The 18,582-nt window shown below is 47.4% G+C and overlaps 1 protein-coding gene across 1 annotated transcript; it reads right to left on the reverse strand.

Moving 5' to 3' along the window:
* Window positions 1-3,550: 3,550 nt before the first annotated feature.
* On the reverse strand, window positions 3,551-5,304 carry LOC142924308 (chymotrypsin-like elastase family member 2A). The gene is made up of 3 exons (XM_076066449.1): window positions 5,119-5,304; window positions 4,609-4,751; window positions 3,551-3,912 (listed from the first exon to the last, which is right to left on the reverse strand). The coding sequence occupies exons 1-3, from the start codon at window positions 5,240-5,242 to the stop codon at window positions 3,682-3,684; spliced, it is 498 nt and encodes a 165-aa protein (XP_075922564.1). The 5' UTR covers window positions 5,243-5,304; the 3' UTR covers window positions 3,551-3,681.
* Window positions 5,305-18,582: the final 13,278 nt, after the last annotated feature.

The following is an 18,582-nucleotide window of genomic DNA, read 5'->3' on the forward strand; positions in this document are numbered from 1 at the left end:
TACGATCACATACGATCCCACAACAGCGCAGTCTCCTTGGCGTCGATGGGAGCGAAGATCCTAGATTTGCCAGGCAGGACGAGGCCCATATGTCTTCAAGGTCCACGGCCAGACATATCACCGCACATCTCACCTGCAGCCACTTGACAATCAAACACCGCATTACACGCAGCTGTCCGTGCTTGAAAGCACGCAAGCAACAGAGATCCGTTAACAGCACACCGCTAATGTTCAGTGTCGTCGACCTATCCTGGACGAAACTGATCCCTTTTTCTGCCGGCACAACAGATTGGCCAACAGCTACCAGTTGATGCACGAAGTCGAAGCACGAAAAGTTGACCGTGCACTTCAAGCGGGAGAAACATTTCCGTTGGTCAGCATGGTGCTGAGACGTGATCGTCAGTTGGATCAACGACGATACAGCGCACCAACATCAAACGAAGTCGCGATGGTCTTCGTCAACGAGGATGGCGAGCCGTCGTTCGAGCGTGACATTCGCATCTACCCGAGGAATCCACAGAATCCTAATCAGCAGGTCATCAACCTCAATATTTTGAGTCCCAACATGGGTCCCATGACGTACGCGATTCTGTATCCGTACTGCGAGATGCTTTCGTAAGGGGGCGCCATAGGCGCCCCCAAACAACTAGTTAATAATAATAAACATACACACACATTGATCATACACATCATACATATAAATTTTCACTTAACATTTTACACACAATTTATCACACATGATTCATCACGTTACCCTTACACTCAAATAACATCAATTAACATTAATTGCACACACATTTCATTATTCTACCCTACTTTGCAAAATTTAGTATTTTTTATTTTATTATTTGCTTTTTATACAATACATACAACAGTCCACTAGTCATTTCATTCAATCAGATTTTTTGGCATTTTTATTTTGCAAAAATCCAAACTATAAACCATGAGTTTAGAAATATATAGAGCTCACTGCAGTATGACAAATTAACTAAACACATCAAAGACATTAATCATTGAAAAAGACATTCTCTTTACAATGCTGTATGACCCTCAATCAACTCTCTTCCCACAATTCACCATGATATGATCCAATCCTGACTCAATCGATATTGTAAGAAATTGCACATACTACCTTACCTTGACCTATATATTGAAACTTGAATGACATTCATTTCCAGTGATTCAATACACTGGATATGTAGGGACTGTACATGTGAAGCAAACAATCCATTTAAAGGTGGTCCAATGGTCCGGTGAGCTTGCAGCTCCAACTGTTGCTTGGGAATACATACTTTGCGAATTCAGTGGCTTGTTCAAATTTAGCATTGATAATCAGTCGAATGGTATTGTATATGCTATATTATTTTAACCGTGTCTATACAAAAATAGAACATTTTAACTTGGTATGGTAAGGACAGTGTTATGGTGGACGTTCAATTTAAAAGATGTATATTCAATACTGGATGTAAAGTTTTCATGTTGGTATTGCCAAAACATTTCAAAATAACGACTTATTCAACATCTGATCTAAATGCAAATCAATTTATAACATTTTCGACATGCGTTTTTCTGGATTGTTTTGTTGTTATTCTGTCTCTCACTGTTCAAATAAACCTACCATTAAAATTATAGACTGATCATTTCTTTGTCAGTGGGCAAACGTACAAAATCAGCAGGGGATCAAATACTTTTTTCCCTCACTGTAAAAACAAATCTCCGTTTTAAAAATAATTTCAAGTACTGTATATTCAGAATGCACTGCTATTTTACAATAACCTTATGAAATATTAAACAAGGCATTGTAGATTCGGCACTGTTAATGTCAAAACACGCATATACTGTATTTGTATACTGTTGTATTATTACTGGGTCGTTCAAAGTTCAATCCAGGACAAGCTCAGTGAGACAACTACCGGATATGATCAGCAAAAACTCATTGCGACTGCTAATGGCTGAGTTATGCTCTTCCTGCCATATTAAATGTGGTATTGCAATTCGTGTAATTGCAGCCCCTCAAACCGAAGTTTCACTTTGCAGTCATGGGTGCACAGCTGGCGAGTGTTCAGTGAGTCGTGAGAACGGGAGTCAGTAGCGTCTAGAAAGTGGTGAGTGTGAAGTGAGCGATGCATGTCTGTTTCGTGTGTCGGGTGAGTTGCAGGTTAGTGGTGTCTGAAGGTCAGCCGAGTAGAGATGGTTAGGCGAGTCGAGTGGTGAGTAAAGAGTGTTTGGTGGGTCGTGACTTTTTGTTAGGTGTCTGGTGAATGTGCACTAACGTTCACTATAGAAGTTTACATAAACCAAAATGTTGTTTGCATTTTTATTTTACTTTTCACCAATCAAAACTATACACCAGCAGATTAGAAATGTATCGAGCTTAATGCAGTATGACGAATTCAGAAAACACATGATATTCATGAATCATTTAAAAATAAATTTTCTTTACAATGCTGTATCACCCTGACTCGATTTCTTTCCACAATACAGAAGTATATCTCGTGATCCAATCCAAACTTAATTGATATTGGAAGAAATTGCACAATTGCTACCTTCTCTTGACCTGTATATTAAAGCCTCAATGACATTAATTCAAAGTAATGTAAGTTCCTGGATATGTAGGGGCTGTACATGTGCAATAAAGAAACCATTTAAAGGTGGTCTAATAGTCCGGTAAGCTTTCAACTCCAACTGTTGCTTGGGAATATATAATTCGTAAAATGAATGGATGTTTAAATTTAGCATTTATTATCAGTCGAAGAACAGTGTATATGCAATATTGTTGAACAATGTCTTCACAAAGGTAAAAGATTTTAACTTGATATGGAAAGGATAGTGTTATGGTGGTCGTTCAATTTAAAAGATGTATATTCCATACTGGATGTAAAGTTTTCATGTTGATATTGCCAAAACATTTCAAAATAACGAACTGTTCAACATCTGATCTAAATGCCAAATCGTGTTATCAACAATGGTAACATGTCTAGCATGGCCAAACAAATCGAACCACCCATTCAATGCTCACATGCTCGGTCTCACATTGAAACAGGGAATACCCATAACAAGAAAATGTTATTCTAGGGTTAGTGGTAGCATTGATGTAAAGAGCGTGAAGCTTTAAGCCTGTGGTTTCTTGAATGCGGCAATTGTGGCATTGACTCCACTGTTGACGCTCTGCTCTCCCTCCGCGAGCTTCGGGGCTTCACGGTACACGCTCATGACCTGCGGGAGAAACGGAAAATGGGTGGTGTTTGAAAGTCAGTACCTACAGATAACGAACATGATGGCAATCATACCTTGGCCGAAACTAGCCACACTGATTACTCATGCCACCTTTGCTTTATGATTTATTAAAAGGTCATCACACCGTGCCATCGCTTCTATTTGCACTCAACACATGACCAATCTTGTGGCTTTAATGTTTCCATTTAGTTTTTGACCACTTGGTTCCACTGTCAATGCTTGTCTTGGTAACATGTCCATTTCAATCCTCCACATATGCCCCATCCGTATTACGTTTCCCTGATTAATTAATAGGTTGTAGGTGACACCTACATTGATATTTACAATATCAACATTGACAATAATATTGATATTCATAAGAGAAGTAACAATAACGACATTGACAGTGACGTGGAATTAGCAATGATTTTGAATACCATTTGCATAGTAATGACAATGATATCGCTACATTAATAGCATAAATATTGACATTGAGAGCAAAATCATGGTAATAAGATTAACATTGTCATCATCGGCACTCACAGCGCTGATCCAGCTGTTGTAGGCTGACACCCGGGTGAACACGGTGGGCTTGCGGATCGTGTTGCAGCCCAGAGATGAGACGTAGCTGGCGATTCCATGCACCACCCAGGCATTGTCCGACCGCTGGCAGTTCAGTGGGCCACCTCCATCACCCTGTGATGCATACAAGAGGATAGACGTGCATCCACGTTAACTGGGTAAAGCAGCGACGGGATGTGGTGGCGGGTGCTGGCAAGGTTCAGTCCAGGAGATTGGACCTCTTGCATCGGTGTCTGGATGAGCAAACGTTGCAAGTGTGCTTTCGGACCGTGGTGCTAAATAACGGATTTATATCGCACAACCCCAAGGCCTGATCCCTCCCATCGCCCAAAACGCCTTTCTGTGTCTTGCCCCATACGACTCTGGCAGCTAGACACACGTGGCAGTGTCTGGCTACCAAATATGACAAGTCAACATTTATATTGTTTTTTTTTTGTTATTCCTTGAGTTAATACAGTCATGCATTAACTTAGTCAGTGGAGATTTTAGTAAAATCTTAGTGTCCGTGGATTTCATTTAGTCATTCTCTTATTCGAGGCGATTAAAACAGTCACACTATATATTTGTCGACTCGAGTTATTAATTAATGTTGTGGATGTGCGACCCTTTCGCTCCCCCAACATTAATAGGTGAGCCAGTCAGTAATGTCAGTGGTCAAAGTCATCACCATGCTTGGTGATAGTTGTCCACTCACAGTCACTGTTGACTAAATTAAGATTTAAAAGGAAACATTTTGTTGACAACTATTCTCATCAGTAATTTTCGTTAGGGAATTGACGCGGGTTGGCTCGCGTTGCGCTCCGTACGCACATAGCACGCAGAGCGGGTGCTGCCCCCCGCGCAGATCACGCTGCTCCTCAGGCTGCTCCCCCACCAGCTGGGCTGGCTGCACGTCGCGTAGTCGACCACGGGCAGGCTGGCCTGCTGCAGGGCGCTGGGGAAGGGGCCGCTGGCTGCTCACGCGCACAGACAATGTGGTGACGGAGAGCATTGGTGAAAACATCGGAGTTAGGTGGCGTTAACAGGCGCTCCCCAAGTGAACCGTCGGTGTCTCTATGCTCAGAAGGGAAAGGCCACATAAGCAACACCGCCACCCTCCTGGCAGGCTATTTCCCACTCTTGACGATGCAGAGTTGTGTTTATTTTTTCAACCCCAAAAATATTAAGGGCTGAGTCAACCCTAAAATGTGACTTGTGACAGTTTCTCAGCCATCTTCATCTCGTTAATCTGCAGTGGAAATTGACACGTTGGGCTGAATTGCACTCCCCATAACTTTGCCTCCTCTTGTGTTTAATGCACACCGAGTGAACAGTACTCACTGTCGAGGGATCCCCAGCCCGTGGCGTAGCACGGGTAGTTGTTGGGCAGGATCTGGTTGGCGCTGGGCAGGCAGGCGAGGCGCACCTTGCTGGAGAGAGCCACGGGCGATGCAATCTTGAACATGGCGATGTCGTACCTGTGGGGGATCGAGACCAGGGGCAGTCGTAATGCGACGCTCAACAACGAACATAACACCAAGCAATGGGGGTTCAGCGCGTACGAGTACAAATCAAGACAACTAATCACCTTATTATCACTGCCTTATATCATGAAATTCTGCAGTTGAAAAATGACCATTCGCTGAAATATCTATTATTAAAGCCCGGCGTTCCATGTGTCCGTTTGTTTGTCCGTCAACTAAATTATTAGAGCCTTTCAGAAGGAGGCTGAATCAAAGAGTTAGATAAAGTAAACCCCCCCCCCCCCAGATGTGGGGGTAAAAAGTTGATCCAACAAGTTTACAACAATTGTCGACCCCCCCCCCCAAATTATTTTCCCTCCTTCCCCCCCCAAAAATATACATTTCTTTGTGGGCATATATGCCTATACACCCTACGTTAAATAGAGTCTAGATTTAATGTGTAGGCAGGAGTTAGAATATGGCGGCCATGGGTCGCCAAAAGTCTAGTTTTATTAAAATTAGATTTTTTTGGCACTTCAAGGCAGCGTCAATGAAGCGCTTTATGTCTGTTTGAATGTATGTGTGTCTGTCTATTGCAACTCTGAAAGTCACGGTATCACGTAGCCCATGTGCGTTCTCACCCATTTGCCGGGATGCTGGGATTCCAGTAGCTATGCCAGACGGCCAGGCTCAATGGAGGGGTGACCTCCCCGAACTCGGATGTAGACACACTGTGCTTTCCCAGCACCACCCTGTAGCTGTAGCCACTCCTGCACGTTGTGGTGGATGTGGGCAGATAACAGAGCGACGGACGGTCTTAATCACTTACACCTGTAAATATTGCAATGAAGAATTACTAAACAGAATTAGTACGAGTTACAGCATGGTATTTTCAACTTGTAAAGGTCATTTATAGAGGCTGCCTTTTTGCTCCAAAGATCCTCTGCTCCACCTATGGTGGCCGCAAAGTGGTACAGGTGAATACTGCATAGAAACCTGGGCCCTGGTGCAGCTGCACCGCCTGCACACACACTAGCGACGCCACTGGTGCGGTGACTCACGTGAAGCAGCTGGCAGAGGTGAGCACCCATTGACTATCAATGAGGGTTCCTCCACAGTATGTGACCCATCTTCCTCCAGAGAACCTCTGCACGAGGGCCTGCAATGCAAACACAGCGAAGTGGTGGTAGTTACTGTCATTTTTCCATAACTCAGTCCAATTTATACGTCAAATAATACAGTTCTAACTTAGACCTTTTGTCAATCCACTGCCTCACAATGCTAGTCACAGCTGGCTGTGATGGGGTGTAACCCGGTTACGCTTTCGGATGTCACTCGCCACTGATGTTAGCAGTCGCAGGTAATGTAACCCACGGAGCCTCATTCTATGCGCAGTGTGTAAAATACTGCGCTTCCACTTTCCCATTATAGTCAATGATTCAACGTCATTAAGAAGAATGGAAGATCTGAACATTTCATGGTGCACACATGCAGCCCTTTTGTCATGTCAATCCACTGCTGGATGAGGGCCTCCACGTGGCATGTACAACAATGGATGCTGTTGCACTGAGATCGACTGACAATGCATCGTGTGGCTGTGATGGCTGTTATTCAGCCTCTGCCGTTACCTGCCAAGGCCAGGAGTTGGCGCGAGCCTCGACGCCGTTCACCACGCGGATCTGGGAATACGCTGCGATCCCACAGCTCTGAGCAGACACCTCAGCTGTAAGCGATAGCATACACGCACAATACTATACACAATAGCAGACACGCACACAACTAAACGCAATAGCACTAACGCACACAATAGCACAAACAATACCACACAAATCTCTCTGATGTGTTTTTGGGTTGTGCCTTGTACTGTTCTGGATGATGCCCAATGTTTTACTCCACGTTACAGGAGCTTCTTTTACATATATTGTTTTATTTTAAACCCGAAACAGCAACCATGACAGAGCGCATATCACCGTACATGTAGGGTTGGCATATCCAGGAGTTGTGCCATCTGGGTAATTTTTTTCTCCTCAACCAGGGGTTATTGAGGGTATATCGGGATCCGTTTATAACCCATGTGGTATAACCAAAATAACGAGTGACGTGTAATGGAGAGAACTTGAAGCCCAAATCCACCCATTACCCTTCTAGGAACTACTATCATTCAGAGTATATTCCCAATAAGGCGTCAGTTGATATGTTTGTGCACATGTCATGAATACATAAATAAAGAGCTAGCGCAAAAAAATCGCACTAAATCGCTACTTACACTTAAGAAAAGTTGACGGATGTGAAAAAGGAATAGGGCTTGCTCACGGCGGGGCATACGGCGTGGTACCTGGCGATTTTTATTTAACGTAAAACCCCACCGTTGGAGAGCCAAATCCTTCGCAAGTGCGCGAACACACATAAAGCCACAAACCGACAAAAAGACAATTTTTGACTTTTTTATATACATAGATTGACTAAGGTGCTCCATTGGGGCCAGAGTATATAATAATCGACTCCAATGTCTCCAGGAAGGGGGTTAGTAGTACTTCCAATTACCTAAGATAGTTTTCCTCGCCGTGGTATTAAAGGCTTGGGGTCGCGTGTTCTGGTGTTTGGATATCCCCGCAGGGTTCAGGCACCATAGGAAGGAATCCACAGAGGGCCCATCATTCGTGCCATAGATAATATTTAAGTATTTGGCAATGTAATGGAAGAATTTTACGATATCCGAGTACAGCCAAAAGGCGTTTAGGGATGTCTGGTACCAGGAGCTGCTTCTAGAACTGAGTCCAGTTCCTGAAGAAGATGGAACGGTTACTCCACTAAATCAAATGCGTGCCTTACAAACACTCAGCAGCTCCACGTGTCAGCAAGAGGAGTACTCACCTCCAACCAGCAGAGCAGCACAGACGAGAAAGGCGAGCATAGTTAATCAATGACTTGGAGCTTCTCGATCACGAGTGAATCCTCTCCACTGCCGTGTCTCGCTGTTGGGATCTCTTTGCTTTTATACAGAATCTGTTGCCCACGTAAGACCTCCAAGGGCGAACACAAAAGGGAAGTCCAACTGGCGGACACATCCGTATGCAAATGTGAACTTGATTCTTTCCAAATAAAGACGTTTCGGCATCTTTATTATCAAGTGGGTGTTAGCAGGTGGGAAGCAGTAGGCTATTCATGTTTTATTTATCGACGGCTATCAACGCTGTGTATTGGAAACCTTGAATACATATGCCCAAAGTTGTGTCGTTATGCAAACACATTACATCTTGGTTGGTATTTGCCTAAGCTTTTTTTTTCCAACTGGTTAATAAAATTAGTAAAGTCTGTACTTCTTTGTTGGAATGTAACAGGGATACAGTCCCCCACCATAAGTATGAGGAATCGTTACCACTAGCTTCTGTCCACCAGCGAAGTTAACACTGCCCAACACTGCATGAGCAGGGAGACACCTGGCTTTCAATTTGAAATGTCATTCTGTTCACCTTATTTGAAGGACATTTTTAGTTCTTATATATTTTTCGATTAAAACGGATACAAAATGTAGTTGTAATGATAAATAATGTTCAAGTATAACAAAGAATATGCGTTTATTAGACTCAATATTGTCTTTGGGGTATACCTGGACCGTTTTAACCTTTTTGTTTGCCTTTAAAACTTGGCGTTCTAGAGTGGAATGTTTGTGGAGCAGTAGATATTTGAGAATCTTCCACACGTGATGTGATATAACGTGGCCAGGAGTGCATTAGTACAGAGCATAGAGAGTTTCCCGACATGCATATGTGCTGGTTTACTTCTGGTTCTCGGGTTTCATGCCAACACACAAAGTGCTAATTAAAGGGTTTGGTGTAACATCCCAATCGAGCGTTTTCCACTTCTTCACTGAAAGTCGCTGCCACGGATGTTGCACTACAGATTCCAAAGAACTTGAAATCAACTGTCTGCACCGCACACAGCCGTGACCCCGTGACCTCATGTGGCATACCGGCATTGGGATTCCCCAAGTGGAGCGGCGCACAAACAAGCCACACGCTCTCCACCGCGTTATTCCCCACACTGCACGAGATTTGTCCTACATTTGTGCACAAATTCCCAACTTTATTTTATTTGTAACTCCGTGTCTTTATCGAAAGAACCAAAAGCAGTCCACAGGTTACAGAACGGTTAGGTTCCCGAGAACGATCCGTAACCAGAATTTTCAGTATGTCAGAAATTTAACAATTTTCCCCCAAAATGAAGAGAAAATACCATAGCTGGAAAGAGTTGTGCCTCCCCTAGCCGATTACTAGGTTAATTTTCTCTCAGTACTGCACTCGGGTGTGGAAATAGTTAAAGCATTTTTTATTGTACTGTGATAGGTGCATGTATATAGTATTTGCATAAGACTAGGAATGTGCTATTATATTCAAAAGTAGAAAAATATGGCAGGCTTTCGTGAAAAAAATGAAAATAGATATATTAATTGTGCGTAGTGTATTGTCACTACTGTGGAATTTAATAAAAGTGAATTCCGTTTATGTTCGGTAAACTGTGATTTCAATAACAGTAATGTTGTGTACGTGCATTTTGAAAATTGTGGAATAATTTTCCACAAATAAATGAATTATAATCAAGGCAGTCATTAAATTGTGCGATTTTTTTCTAATGGCATTTAAAAAGCTACTGTTAAAAATATTTACAGGTTTCTATTATTGTTGCCTTTAGTATTTTGCTTATCTGGTTCCTCATTGTAAAATGGAATTATCCCTCTTCATATGTCGGGCTCCTCGAGGCATATGCCAACAGCAAAGAGTGAAGACTATTGATGAGTCATATCAAGGATGACACCAGGCTACAGTTGTGTGGCCTGTTGCGATGGCCACATTCGCTCCACTCTTTGGTGGTAAAAGCGACACAATGGTCGCGTTCAGTTATTTTGAGCAGGTGGACTGGGCCAGTGGGTCGGTCTATGTTGGGTAATTGCAAATGTGAGCAGAGTCAAAATATTCATTTGTTTTTAAATTACAATATTTTATTACCTCTAATGTATACGCTTCATTGCGTATTTATGGTCTCAGTTGACTTTAAGTCCCGTGTTCGGCATCCCCAAAGATTATTCGCCAACCTAGCTCCTCATAGCTCGAATTTGGGCCGGTGTGTTTACAAATGCATGGACCGATTCCGACACTGGTCTGCAGAAAGTTAATATATTTTGTACATGCGATGCTATACACCTCTGTCTGTTGTCAAATCTATAGGATTCCAGTCTATATTAACTAGTCTGTTGTGATAGGTTTTCTTGGCAATTTGAGATCTGAGCATGGATTCCACACTCATTGGCACTTTACATACAATATGTTAAGTTTATTTAACTGTATATTTAACATAATACAAAACATCAGGTTGTAAATCAAGACAATATATCAAGGCGCTTTGTTTCTTCTCACACAGCTTAAAGGTCGTGATCTGAGCGTGGCTTTTTCACTCCAGCGCTGTCCTACCAGACAGTCTCGTCCCTTCACCTGATGAAGGCCGCTTGTGTTGTGGCCGAAACGTCGTGAGAATATTATTGTGTTATTTTATTTTATCAATTTATTATTTTATTCTCATTCTACGTGACTTTACTGAAAGAACCAAAGAAGAAAATACATCAGCATTTAAAATAAACACAACAGGAATGCACAGATTCGCTAAATAATGTACGAACAATGATGAATACATGGAAAATAAAGATGTTGTTGGCTCCTGGATGAACAGAAGAATGCTGTAATGTGATTACTCCGTATGAGGTAGTCCAACATCCTTTGGGTTGTTAATGCACGAAACTCATATAGAGACAAGCTAATGCAGCTATAATATTATCGGGGTTCACTATCAATGCCTGAGTCTCACAAAGGTAGTCTCAGGAGTGGGCAAGCCTTGAAGAACGGCTGTTAAAACGTGGAAGAAGCTGATGTCTTGTTGCCTCCTGTTAGCATTTGAACCTTACGTCGCTACCCCGGGTACCATAGTACCCCGGCCCTCGCAGAATGTCTTCGATGCAGTCATTTTTAGTTTATTGATGTTCGGCGATGGGGTAATCGACTCATCTCGACGAGCTGTACACGATGCACTATTCAAAGTAGAATTTTTCGATAACGAATTTTTTATGCTAATGTTTGGCGTTTCGACATCGTGGAGTAGCACTGATTTCGGATTGATTGGTACCCCAGTCGCGGAGTGAAGTACACCCCTGGAAAAATAGTGTCCCAGAAATTAAATATATAATTGCCTCGGCCATTTTGTATTATTTGGTACCCCGGGGAACCGCCATAAGAATAATTTCACCCACCAGAGGGCAGCAGACAAACGGCTATGGTTAAACAGCCACACGGTGGTGATTTAAATTCAAACACTAATCTACCTTAATATGCATATTGTTTGCTTAAAATAGCGACTGGAAATTTCTAATTTGTCCCGTATCCCTTCTCCACCCGACACAATTAATAAAAGTAAAATCAGGTGAAGAAACACGCAGATGTGTATTGCTTCAGCACACCAGTATTCAGACGATTAATGCACAACATTTAAGAATTCGTCTCAAACGTTTTCGCTCGTAATCCCATAGAGCATCACCAGGCGATTTCCAGAGTTTAACTCCTGCAGGATATGATGATTGGCAGAGTTGAACTCTTTGTTTCCAGACGTTGCGTTTCTGCGTTTTCTTGCAATGTGGAGGTTTTAAATATTAAGTTTTTTTTGGCGACGTTCCCCTTAAAGGAGTTGGCGACGCTGAGGGGTAGTCACAACAGTGATGGTGTGGTTCACTGCCCTGGTTTTTGAGCTGTAAAAAGCAAGGCTTCCAACTACTGTGCATTTCTGACACTTCTGTTCCCAAACTAATTTGAATACATTCAAATTACAGACACACAGACACACACATACCTCGAATAGGAACATATTTTTTGATCGAAACAAAGCAACCACACGATCCCTTTCTTTATCGATTGTGCTTTGTCAAACTTTAGATGTGCCTAAAAGCAAGATCCATGTAATAATGTCGATACGTTAACTCCTAAGAGTGTGATCCACATGGTCTGTAAACAAAGAGTGGCCCGGCTGGATCACACGGGGCTTGGTCATACAGAATTTGTCAATAGAGCGGTATTTGCATTCAAAGGTGCAGGAAATAAAATGACTGCTCAAATGACAAAGGAAGAATTAGACAGAGGCACATGTCCTTTTCATTTGCTTAAGATTTGCGTGAGTTGACAGTTTGTCCAATGTCATGACATCCGCCAGAGATCGTTTCATTCATTTATTTATCACACATAGTCGGCGAAGAGCCGTTGTGCCAAACGTGTGACCTCTTGCGACAGCATTTGCATAAACTACTATTGCTGCTATACACCGGTGTCTTGAATGATTTGTTTGATCCACGTATCACGGGGGCGACCACGAGGGTGGCGCCATGCATTTGAGGGTCGCAGCCCACTACGAACGTCGACCGCCAACTGAAGCATACAATTTGCTGGAGTTCGCGCATCAAGACGGGCGACGCGCCAAACAGTTAAATCCGTTTCCCTTGAACTAAGCTCTCAAACGATATGAGGTCGGTCGCAGATGTAGCTGATCCAAATCAGCTTGCACCTGCATAAAGGAAAACAAATGACACATATTTAAGATCGTGAAAACAAAATGGCCACCTTTGAAGCTATATACAATTGTGGTTACGTAATGCCCTTTCAATAAAAATACATAGAGGTTTAACAAAAAAACATATCTGGACTTCATTTGAATTATCATTTATTGAAAATATTCGCAACTCTTCTCTATGATCTGCAAAAGCGTAACTCAAAATGTTCTGGCTACATCTGCTCCCTCCTCAAATACCGACACTGGTTTTTCCCTTAAATGAACATATATCGGTTTACCATATTCAGACAGCGAAGACAACACAGTCGCTACCACGGTAATGACATTTCAAGTGCTAGTCTTTCAAATTAAAGCACATTGCATACGGAACGCACAGTTCCTGACAGCAGGGTAGCGAGTGTGTTCAATGGCATTTGGTAAGCCATGTAGACTCATTCAAATTAGATAGGCAAATGGAAATACACCCCAGGACATACCAGTGTCTCGCAAAAATGCTTACTGCATGCAAAATATCCTTGAAAATTAAAAAAATATTCGTCCAGCGCTAGCAATGTGTGTGAAGTTTAAACTTTAAAGCTGTGTTGTGTCATCCTTGTGCACGAGTATATTGACAACAATATACAATGCATAGATACCCAAATGCAGAGCCGGACACGAGTACTCGTGGGGCTCTCAGAGTTCCAGATTGTGAATTCAAAAACTCCACAGATAACCATTGTTGACCAAACTAGGTGTGGGACCACCCACGCAACCCACTCTGTGCAGGTACCTTCATAACAAGCTCCTGTCGCGGCCCATGAGAGCCACTGTGATGCCACGACAGCGAAGCCGCTCCGCCGAGACCGGGGCCATCGCTGTGCTGCTGCAGCCGAGGAGCCACCCGGCTCCCGTCACAGCACTCCCCCCACCACCCCCCACATAAACACACACACACGCACTCACGTAGGGCCTCGTGGGGAGGTCACCTGCTCCTGAGTTTTCACCCGAGGGCCGCCCCCCTCGTGGGGGTACTCCACGGTTTCTCAGGGCCAGGGAATTGGTGAGCCCCCCCCAGCCGAATGGCACTGCGGCGCCGTGGATTGACTTAAAATCGCATGACCACGGCGGGCTCAATGAGAACCGCAATGAAGAAAGCCAAAAAGCACACGCGGACCAGCAGGCAGGTGGAGAGCGGGGGGGGGGGGCACAAGAGAACGAGGAGTCGAGGGGCAGCAGCCCTAACATTTTTGGGGTCAGAGGTCGTACAAACCCCCACATCTCCACGGGAGAGAGGCGTAGTACCCCATACAAAATAAGGCATGTGTTCACCGGCCAGGGGACCCCTTCATGGAAGGCGTTTGCCCGCAACATCGTAGGGGCTAAAGAGATTAATGGGTGGACGGATGCGCAGGCGTTACGACAACTTACTGTGAACCTGGATGGGCGGGCAGCCGACTTTGTGGAGGCCCTACCCGCAAGCGCGCAAACCCAGTTAGAGGAGTTGATGCGCCGACTTGATCTGCGCTTCGGTATGCGTAATGAGGAGGAGGCAAAGGCAGCCTTAGAGGCGCGCCGCCGCCAACCCGGCGAGGATTTCTGTAACTATGCGGAGGATGCGCGTGCTAACAAAGATTGCACGCCCGGGGTACACGACTGAGGTGATTGAGGATCTTTCCGCCGAGAAGATCCAGCGGTACTTGGCTCGCACATCGTGGTGGCAGCCCGATGTGAGCTGTACACGTCTTCCCTTTAACGCCCTTGTCGAGCGCGCGTAGTAAATGTGAAATAATTTCCCGCGAACAGGCGCAGCTCCGAGGGCTAGGACGAGAGCGCGCCGTCGCAAGCCTGCTCCCAGATTGAGGAAGAAGAGGAGGAGGAGCTTGCCAGGATGGTAAGGGGTCGGGCAAAGGGACCCTCCGGTATCCCGCGAGACAACCCCGGGATGGGTAGCAGGGCTACAGACCGGCATGGGAGATATAGCCGGCAGGTGACCCAAGTTGGCGGCCATATCACCAAACTGCAGTCTACCGTGGAGACAATCCAGTCGGAGATGGGCGAACTACGCTCCACGGTAGGAGGGCTAACTGGGAGGGTGGCCCGACTAGAGGCAGAGTCTGGGCAACGGCGTACTGGAAGAGAAAGAGGGAGCGGGCGGGGAGGCTCCTACGGGGCCGCCGCTCTTCCCCGAGCATGTTACCTGTGCGACCATCGAGGGTATCTCGTGAGAGACTGCCCTCAGATCGCCCATGCTAGAAACGCGCCAGGTCTAAATGCCAACGCCCCCTAGAGAATGGACCGTCTAGGGGTGCAATCGACGTGGTCCCAACACAAAATGACGATAATAATAATGGTGAGTGAGTGACCTCCACACAGATTCCGACCACAACACCCAAGGACGCGGTGAGGACGGGCGACTGGCTGAGGGAGCTGGTGGCGGGAATCACGGGGGCCACGTCGCTGGTAGAAGGCCAGGTGAACGGACAGCACACCCGGATTTTACTGGACACGGGAGCGGTGGCCTCACTCGTGAGCGCCACACACTGCAGCGTGCTCGCGGGTGACGTGAGCTGCCTGCAGGCCCCGGATCGCGCGGTGCACACGACAAGTGGAGCCGGGATGGGGTTGCTGGGGAGAATCTCCCTCGAGGTCCGTCTCGGACACCAGGTGTGCACCCAGGAAATCTATGTCTCGAGTGTGTTGTGCCATGAGTGTATGGCAGGTACAGACCTCCTGGAGAAACTGGGGCTCAACGTGCAGCCCCGCCAGCGATGCGCCACGGTGGAAAGCAGCGGAGAGCGTATTCCGTTCCTGGGACAAGAGCCGAATCGCCCTCGCTTCACACCCATGGTCGATACTCTAGTGTAGGTCGTCACCATCGGCCCGCTCACCGAGATGCTGGTGCCCGTGGCAACACCCTCCACCAACCCCACACACCGACCATCGGGCGAGGTAATGCTAACTCCTCACCCGGAGTTGGCGGTGCAGTACGGAGTTGTGGGATCAGCCACGCTGGTCAACGCAGATGGGGGCCGACTGTTTATGTGGGTATTTAACCCACACTGTACTCCAGCAATGATTCGACGATGCACCCTGGTAGCCACCATACACCCCTGTGCGCGCGCCATTCTAACGACTCGGTATTTGCACTCTGGGCTGAGGACCCCGGTCGCCCCGAGGACAACCAGGACCTGGCCTGGCGAGTCGGCCCGACTCCCCGAGCCGAGGCCGTTCCCCTGCTTGACGCGTTACACGTACCCTGGGCAGAGTTACCTAAGAGGGAGGCCGATCAGCTGCGCGGGTTACTGCGGGAGTACGCTGACGTGTTCAGTGAACACGACTCAGACGTAGGTCGGACATACCATGTGAAGCACCAAATTGACACCGGTGCTGCCCGACCCATTAAAATCCCCGCATACCGAGTGGGCGCAGCTGAACGGGGCCAGATTAAAGAAGCAGTCGTGGATATGCTCCGCGATAACATAATCCAGCCCTCAGCGAGCCCCTTGTCTGCCCCGGTGGTACTAGTGACGAAAAAGGATGGGTCGACCCAATTCTGTGTTGATTACCAAAAGTTGAACGCAGTCACCCTTGGCGACGCCTTCCCCATTCCACGCATCGATGACACCTTTGGCAGTCTCGCAGGAGCGCGGTATTTTTCCACCCTCGATCTGGCGTCCGGGTACTGGCAGGTTGAGATGGCGGAGGATCGGCCAAAAACCGTATTTACCACCCCGATGGGACTGTTTGAGTTTCGGGTGCTTCCGTTCGGACTCACTAACGCGCCCGCGACATTCCAGCGGTTGATGGAGTTGGTGATCCGGGGCTTACAGTGGGAACAGTGCCTAATTTACCTGGATGACGTGATAGTGTTCAGTCGGTCTCTGTCTGAGCACTGGTCCAGGCTATGGGAGGTGTTCCAGTGACTGCGGGAAGCCCATCTCAAGCTCAAACCGCGCAGGTGTTACATTGCACAGCGCGAGGTGGGGTACCTCGGACACCGAGTCAGCGAGGCAAGGGTGTGCACCGATCCGGAAAAGGTACGCGCCGTAGTGGATAGGCCACGGCCAAGGAACCTGACGGAGATCAGGTCATTCTTGGGGCTCACCACCTATTATCATCGATTTGTAAAGAGATTCAGCGAGATTGCACATTACCTCACCCAACTCACATCCCCTAAGAACCCCTATCAGTGGACGGAAGCCTGCCAGACGGCCTTCACCACCCTCAAAGACCACCTCACTCACACCCCCACCCTGGCTTTCCCCGATTTCACCACTGATTTTATTTTGGACACCGACGCCTGCAGCAGTGGGCTGGGCGCGGTGCTGTCACAGGTGCAGGGTGGGACGGAGCGGGTCATCGCATACGCCAATCGGACCCTGAGCAGGGCTGAGCTGAACTATTGCGTGACCCGTCAAGAACTGTATGCCGTGATCTTCGCGTGTAAACAGTTCCGACCGTATTTGTGCAGCAGGAAATGTCGGGTACGCACCAACCATTATTCCCTGCAGTCCCTTCTTACGTTCAAGGAACCGCGGGGGCAGATGGTCCAATGGTTGGCGAAATTGCAGGAGTACAACCTGCAGATCGAGCACCGAGCAGGGCGGACACACGCAAACGCGGACGCCTTGTCGAGGCGGCCCGCGGTGTGCGCCGAGACAAGGACGGAGGAAGCCTGCCCGTGCTTCACGGGGGGACGTTGCCGACAGGCGGCGGGCCCCCAGGGGCGCACCGAGACTAACCCTCCTCCGATGAGAAAAAGTGCAGTATGTGCCACGGAGACCCCGGCAGGAGGAGCCAGGGGCCCGGTGGACCACCCGGCGATCATGGAGCCCACACCCCGGGGCCCGACGGGCCGCTCAACCCCACCCAATGGGATCCAAGAGGACGTCGGCTGTGCGTTCCCAGGCCTCGACGACAAGCAACTGAGACAGATCCAGCAGCGGGATCCGGACCTGGCGGCGGTGGAGGCAGCCCTGCGGGAGAAAAAGGTCGCCCTACCGGGACCCTGGAGCGGTTTGTGTGCCCGGTTGTGTGTAGAGAACGGAGTGGTGAGGGACCAAACAAAGCTGGGCAGCCGGGGTGCATCTGTGTCCCCGCCCAGGTGCAGCCCCAGCTGCTACAGCTGGTGAACGACCACCCACTCGGGGGCAATGATGGGGAACGACGCACTCGGGAGACTCTGCATCGCCAGTATCTCTGGCCTAAATTGGCGCAAGATGTGGCCGCCTGGGTGTAGGGCTGCCGGGCCTGTCAGCAGTGTGGGCAGAAACCGGCGCGGTACCAGGTAACCCTGAGGCGGTTCCGCGTCAGTCGGACAAACCAGCTGGTTGGGATCGACGTACAGGGACCATTCCCACGATCCCACCGAGGCAACCAGTAGGCAGGTGGAGAGCGGGGGGGGGGGGGGGGGCACAGGAGAACGAGGAGTCGAGGGGCAGCAGCCCTAACACCACTCCTCGTCCCCCTTCCGAGTTCCGCCTATCCCCCGGTTGTTGCAGGAGGGGGAGGCGACTCGGGTGAAGGCTCCATCCCGTAGGGTGAGGCAAGGCTGAGTAGGTGACAGGAGGGAGAGGATCCCCGACAAGCACGAGGGAGATGGTTGCTTGCGTGACCGCATGGTCACCTCAAGTGCAATGTTAAGAGGGTGGAAACATGAGGCGGGCGCACCTCCATTCACCCACAGCGCATGCTGCTGGTTCCCTTGGGGCAACACGGTGCGCCCCAGGAGCACAACGCTGAGCTGCAGAAGGGCAAGAAA

Source organism: Petromyzon marinus, chromosome 12 (genome assembly GCF_048934315.1).
Source record: "Petromyzon marinus isolate PM22_M1 ecotype Great Lakes invasive population chromosome 12, UKy_Petmar_22M1.pri1.0, whole genome shotgun sequence".
Taxonomy (NCBI): domain Eukaryota; kingdom Metazoa; phylum Chordata; class Hyperoartia; order Petromyzontiformes; family Petromyzontidae; genus Petromyzon; species Petromyzon marinus.

Bases quoted from the DNA above. Each gene is read 5' to 3' on its own strand.
- LOC142924308 (XM_076066449.1), bottom strand. From the start codon at position 5,242: ATGTTCAAGATTGCATCGCCCGTGGCTCTCTCCAGCAAGGTGCGCCTC. The intron at 4,752-5,118 runs GTGAGTACTGTT...GCGCGTGAGCAG, and splicing joins GGGCTGGGGATCCCTCGACA to CCAGCGGCCCCTTCCCCAGC. The intron at 3,913-4,608 runs GTGCGTACGGAG...TATGCATCACAG, and splicing joins GCACCCGCTCTGCGTGCTAT to GGTGATGGAGGTGGCCCACT.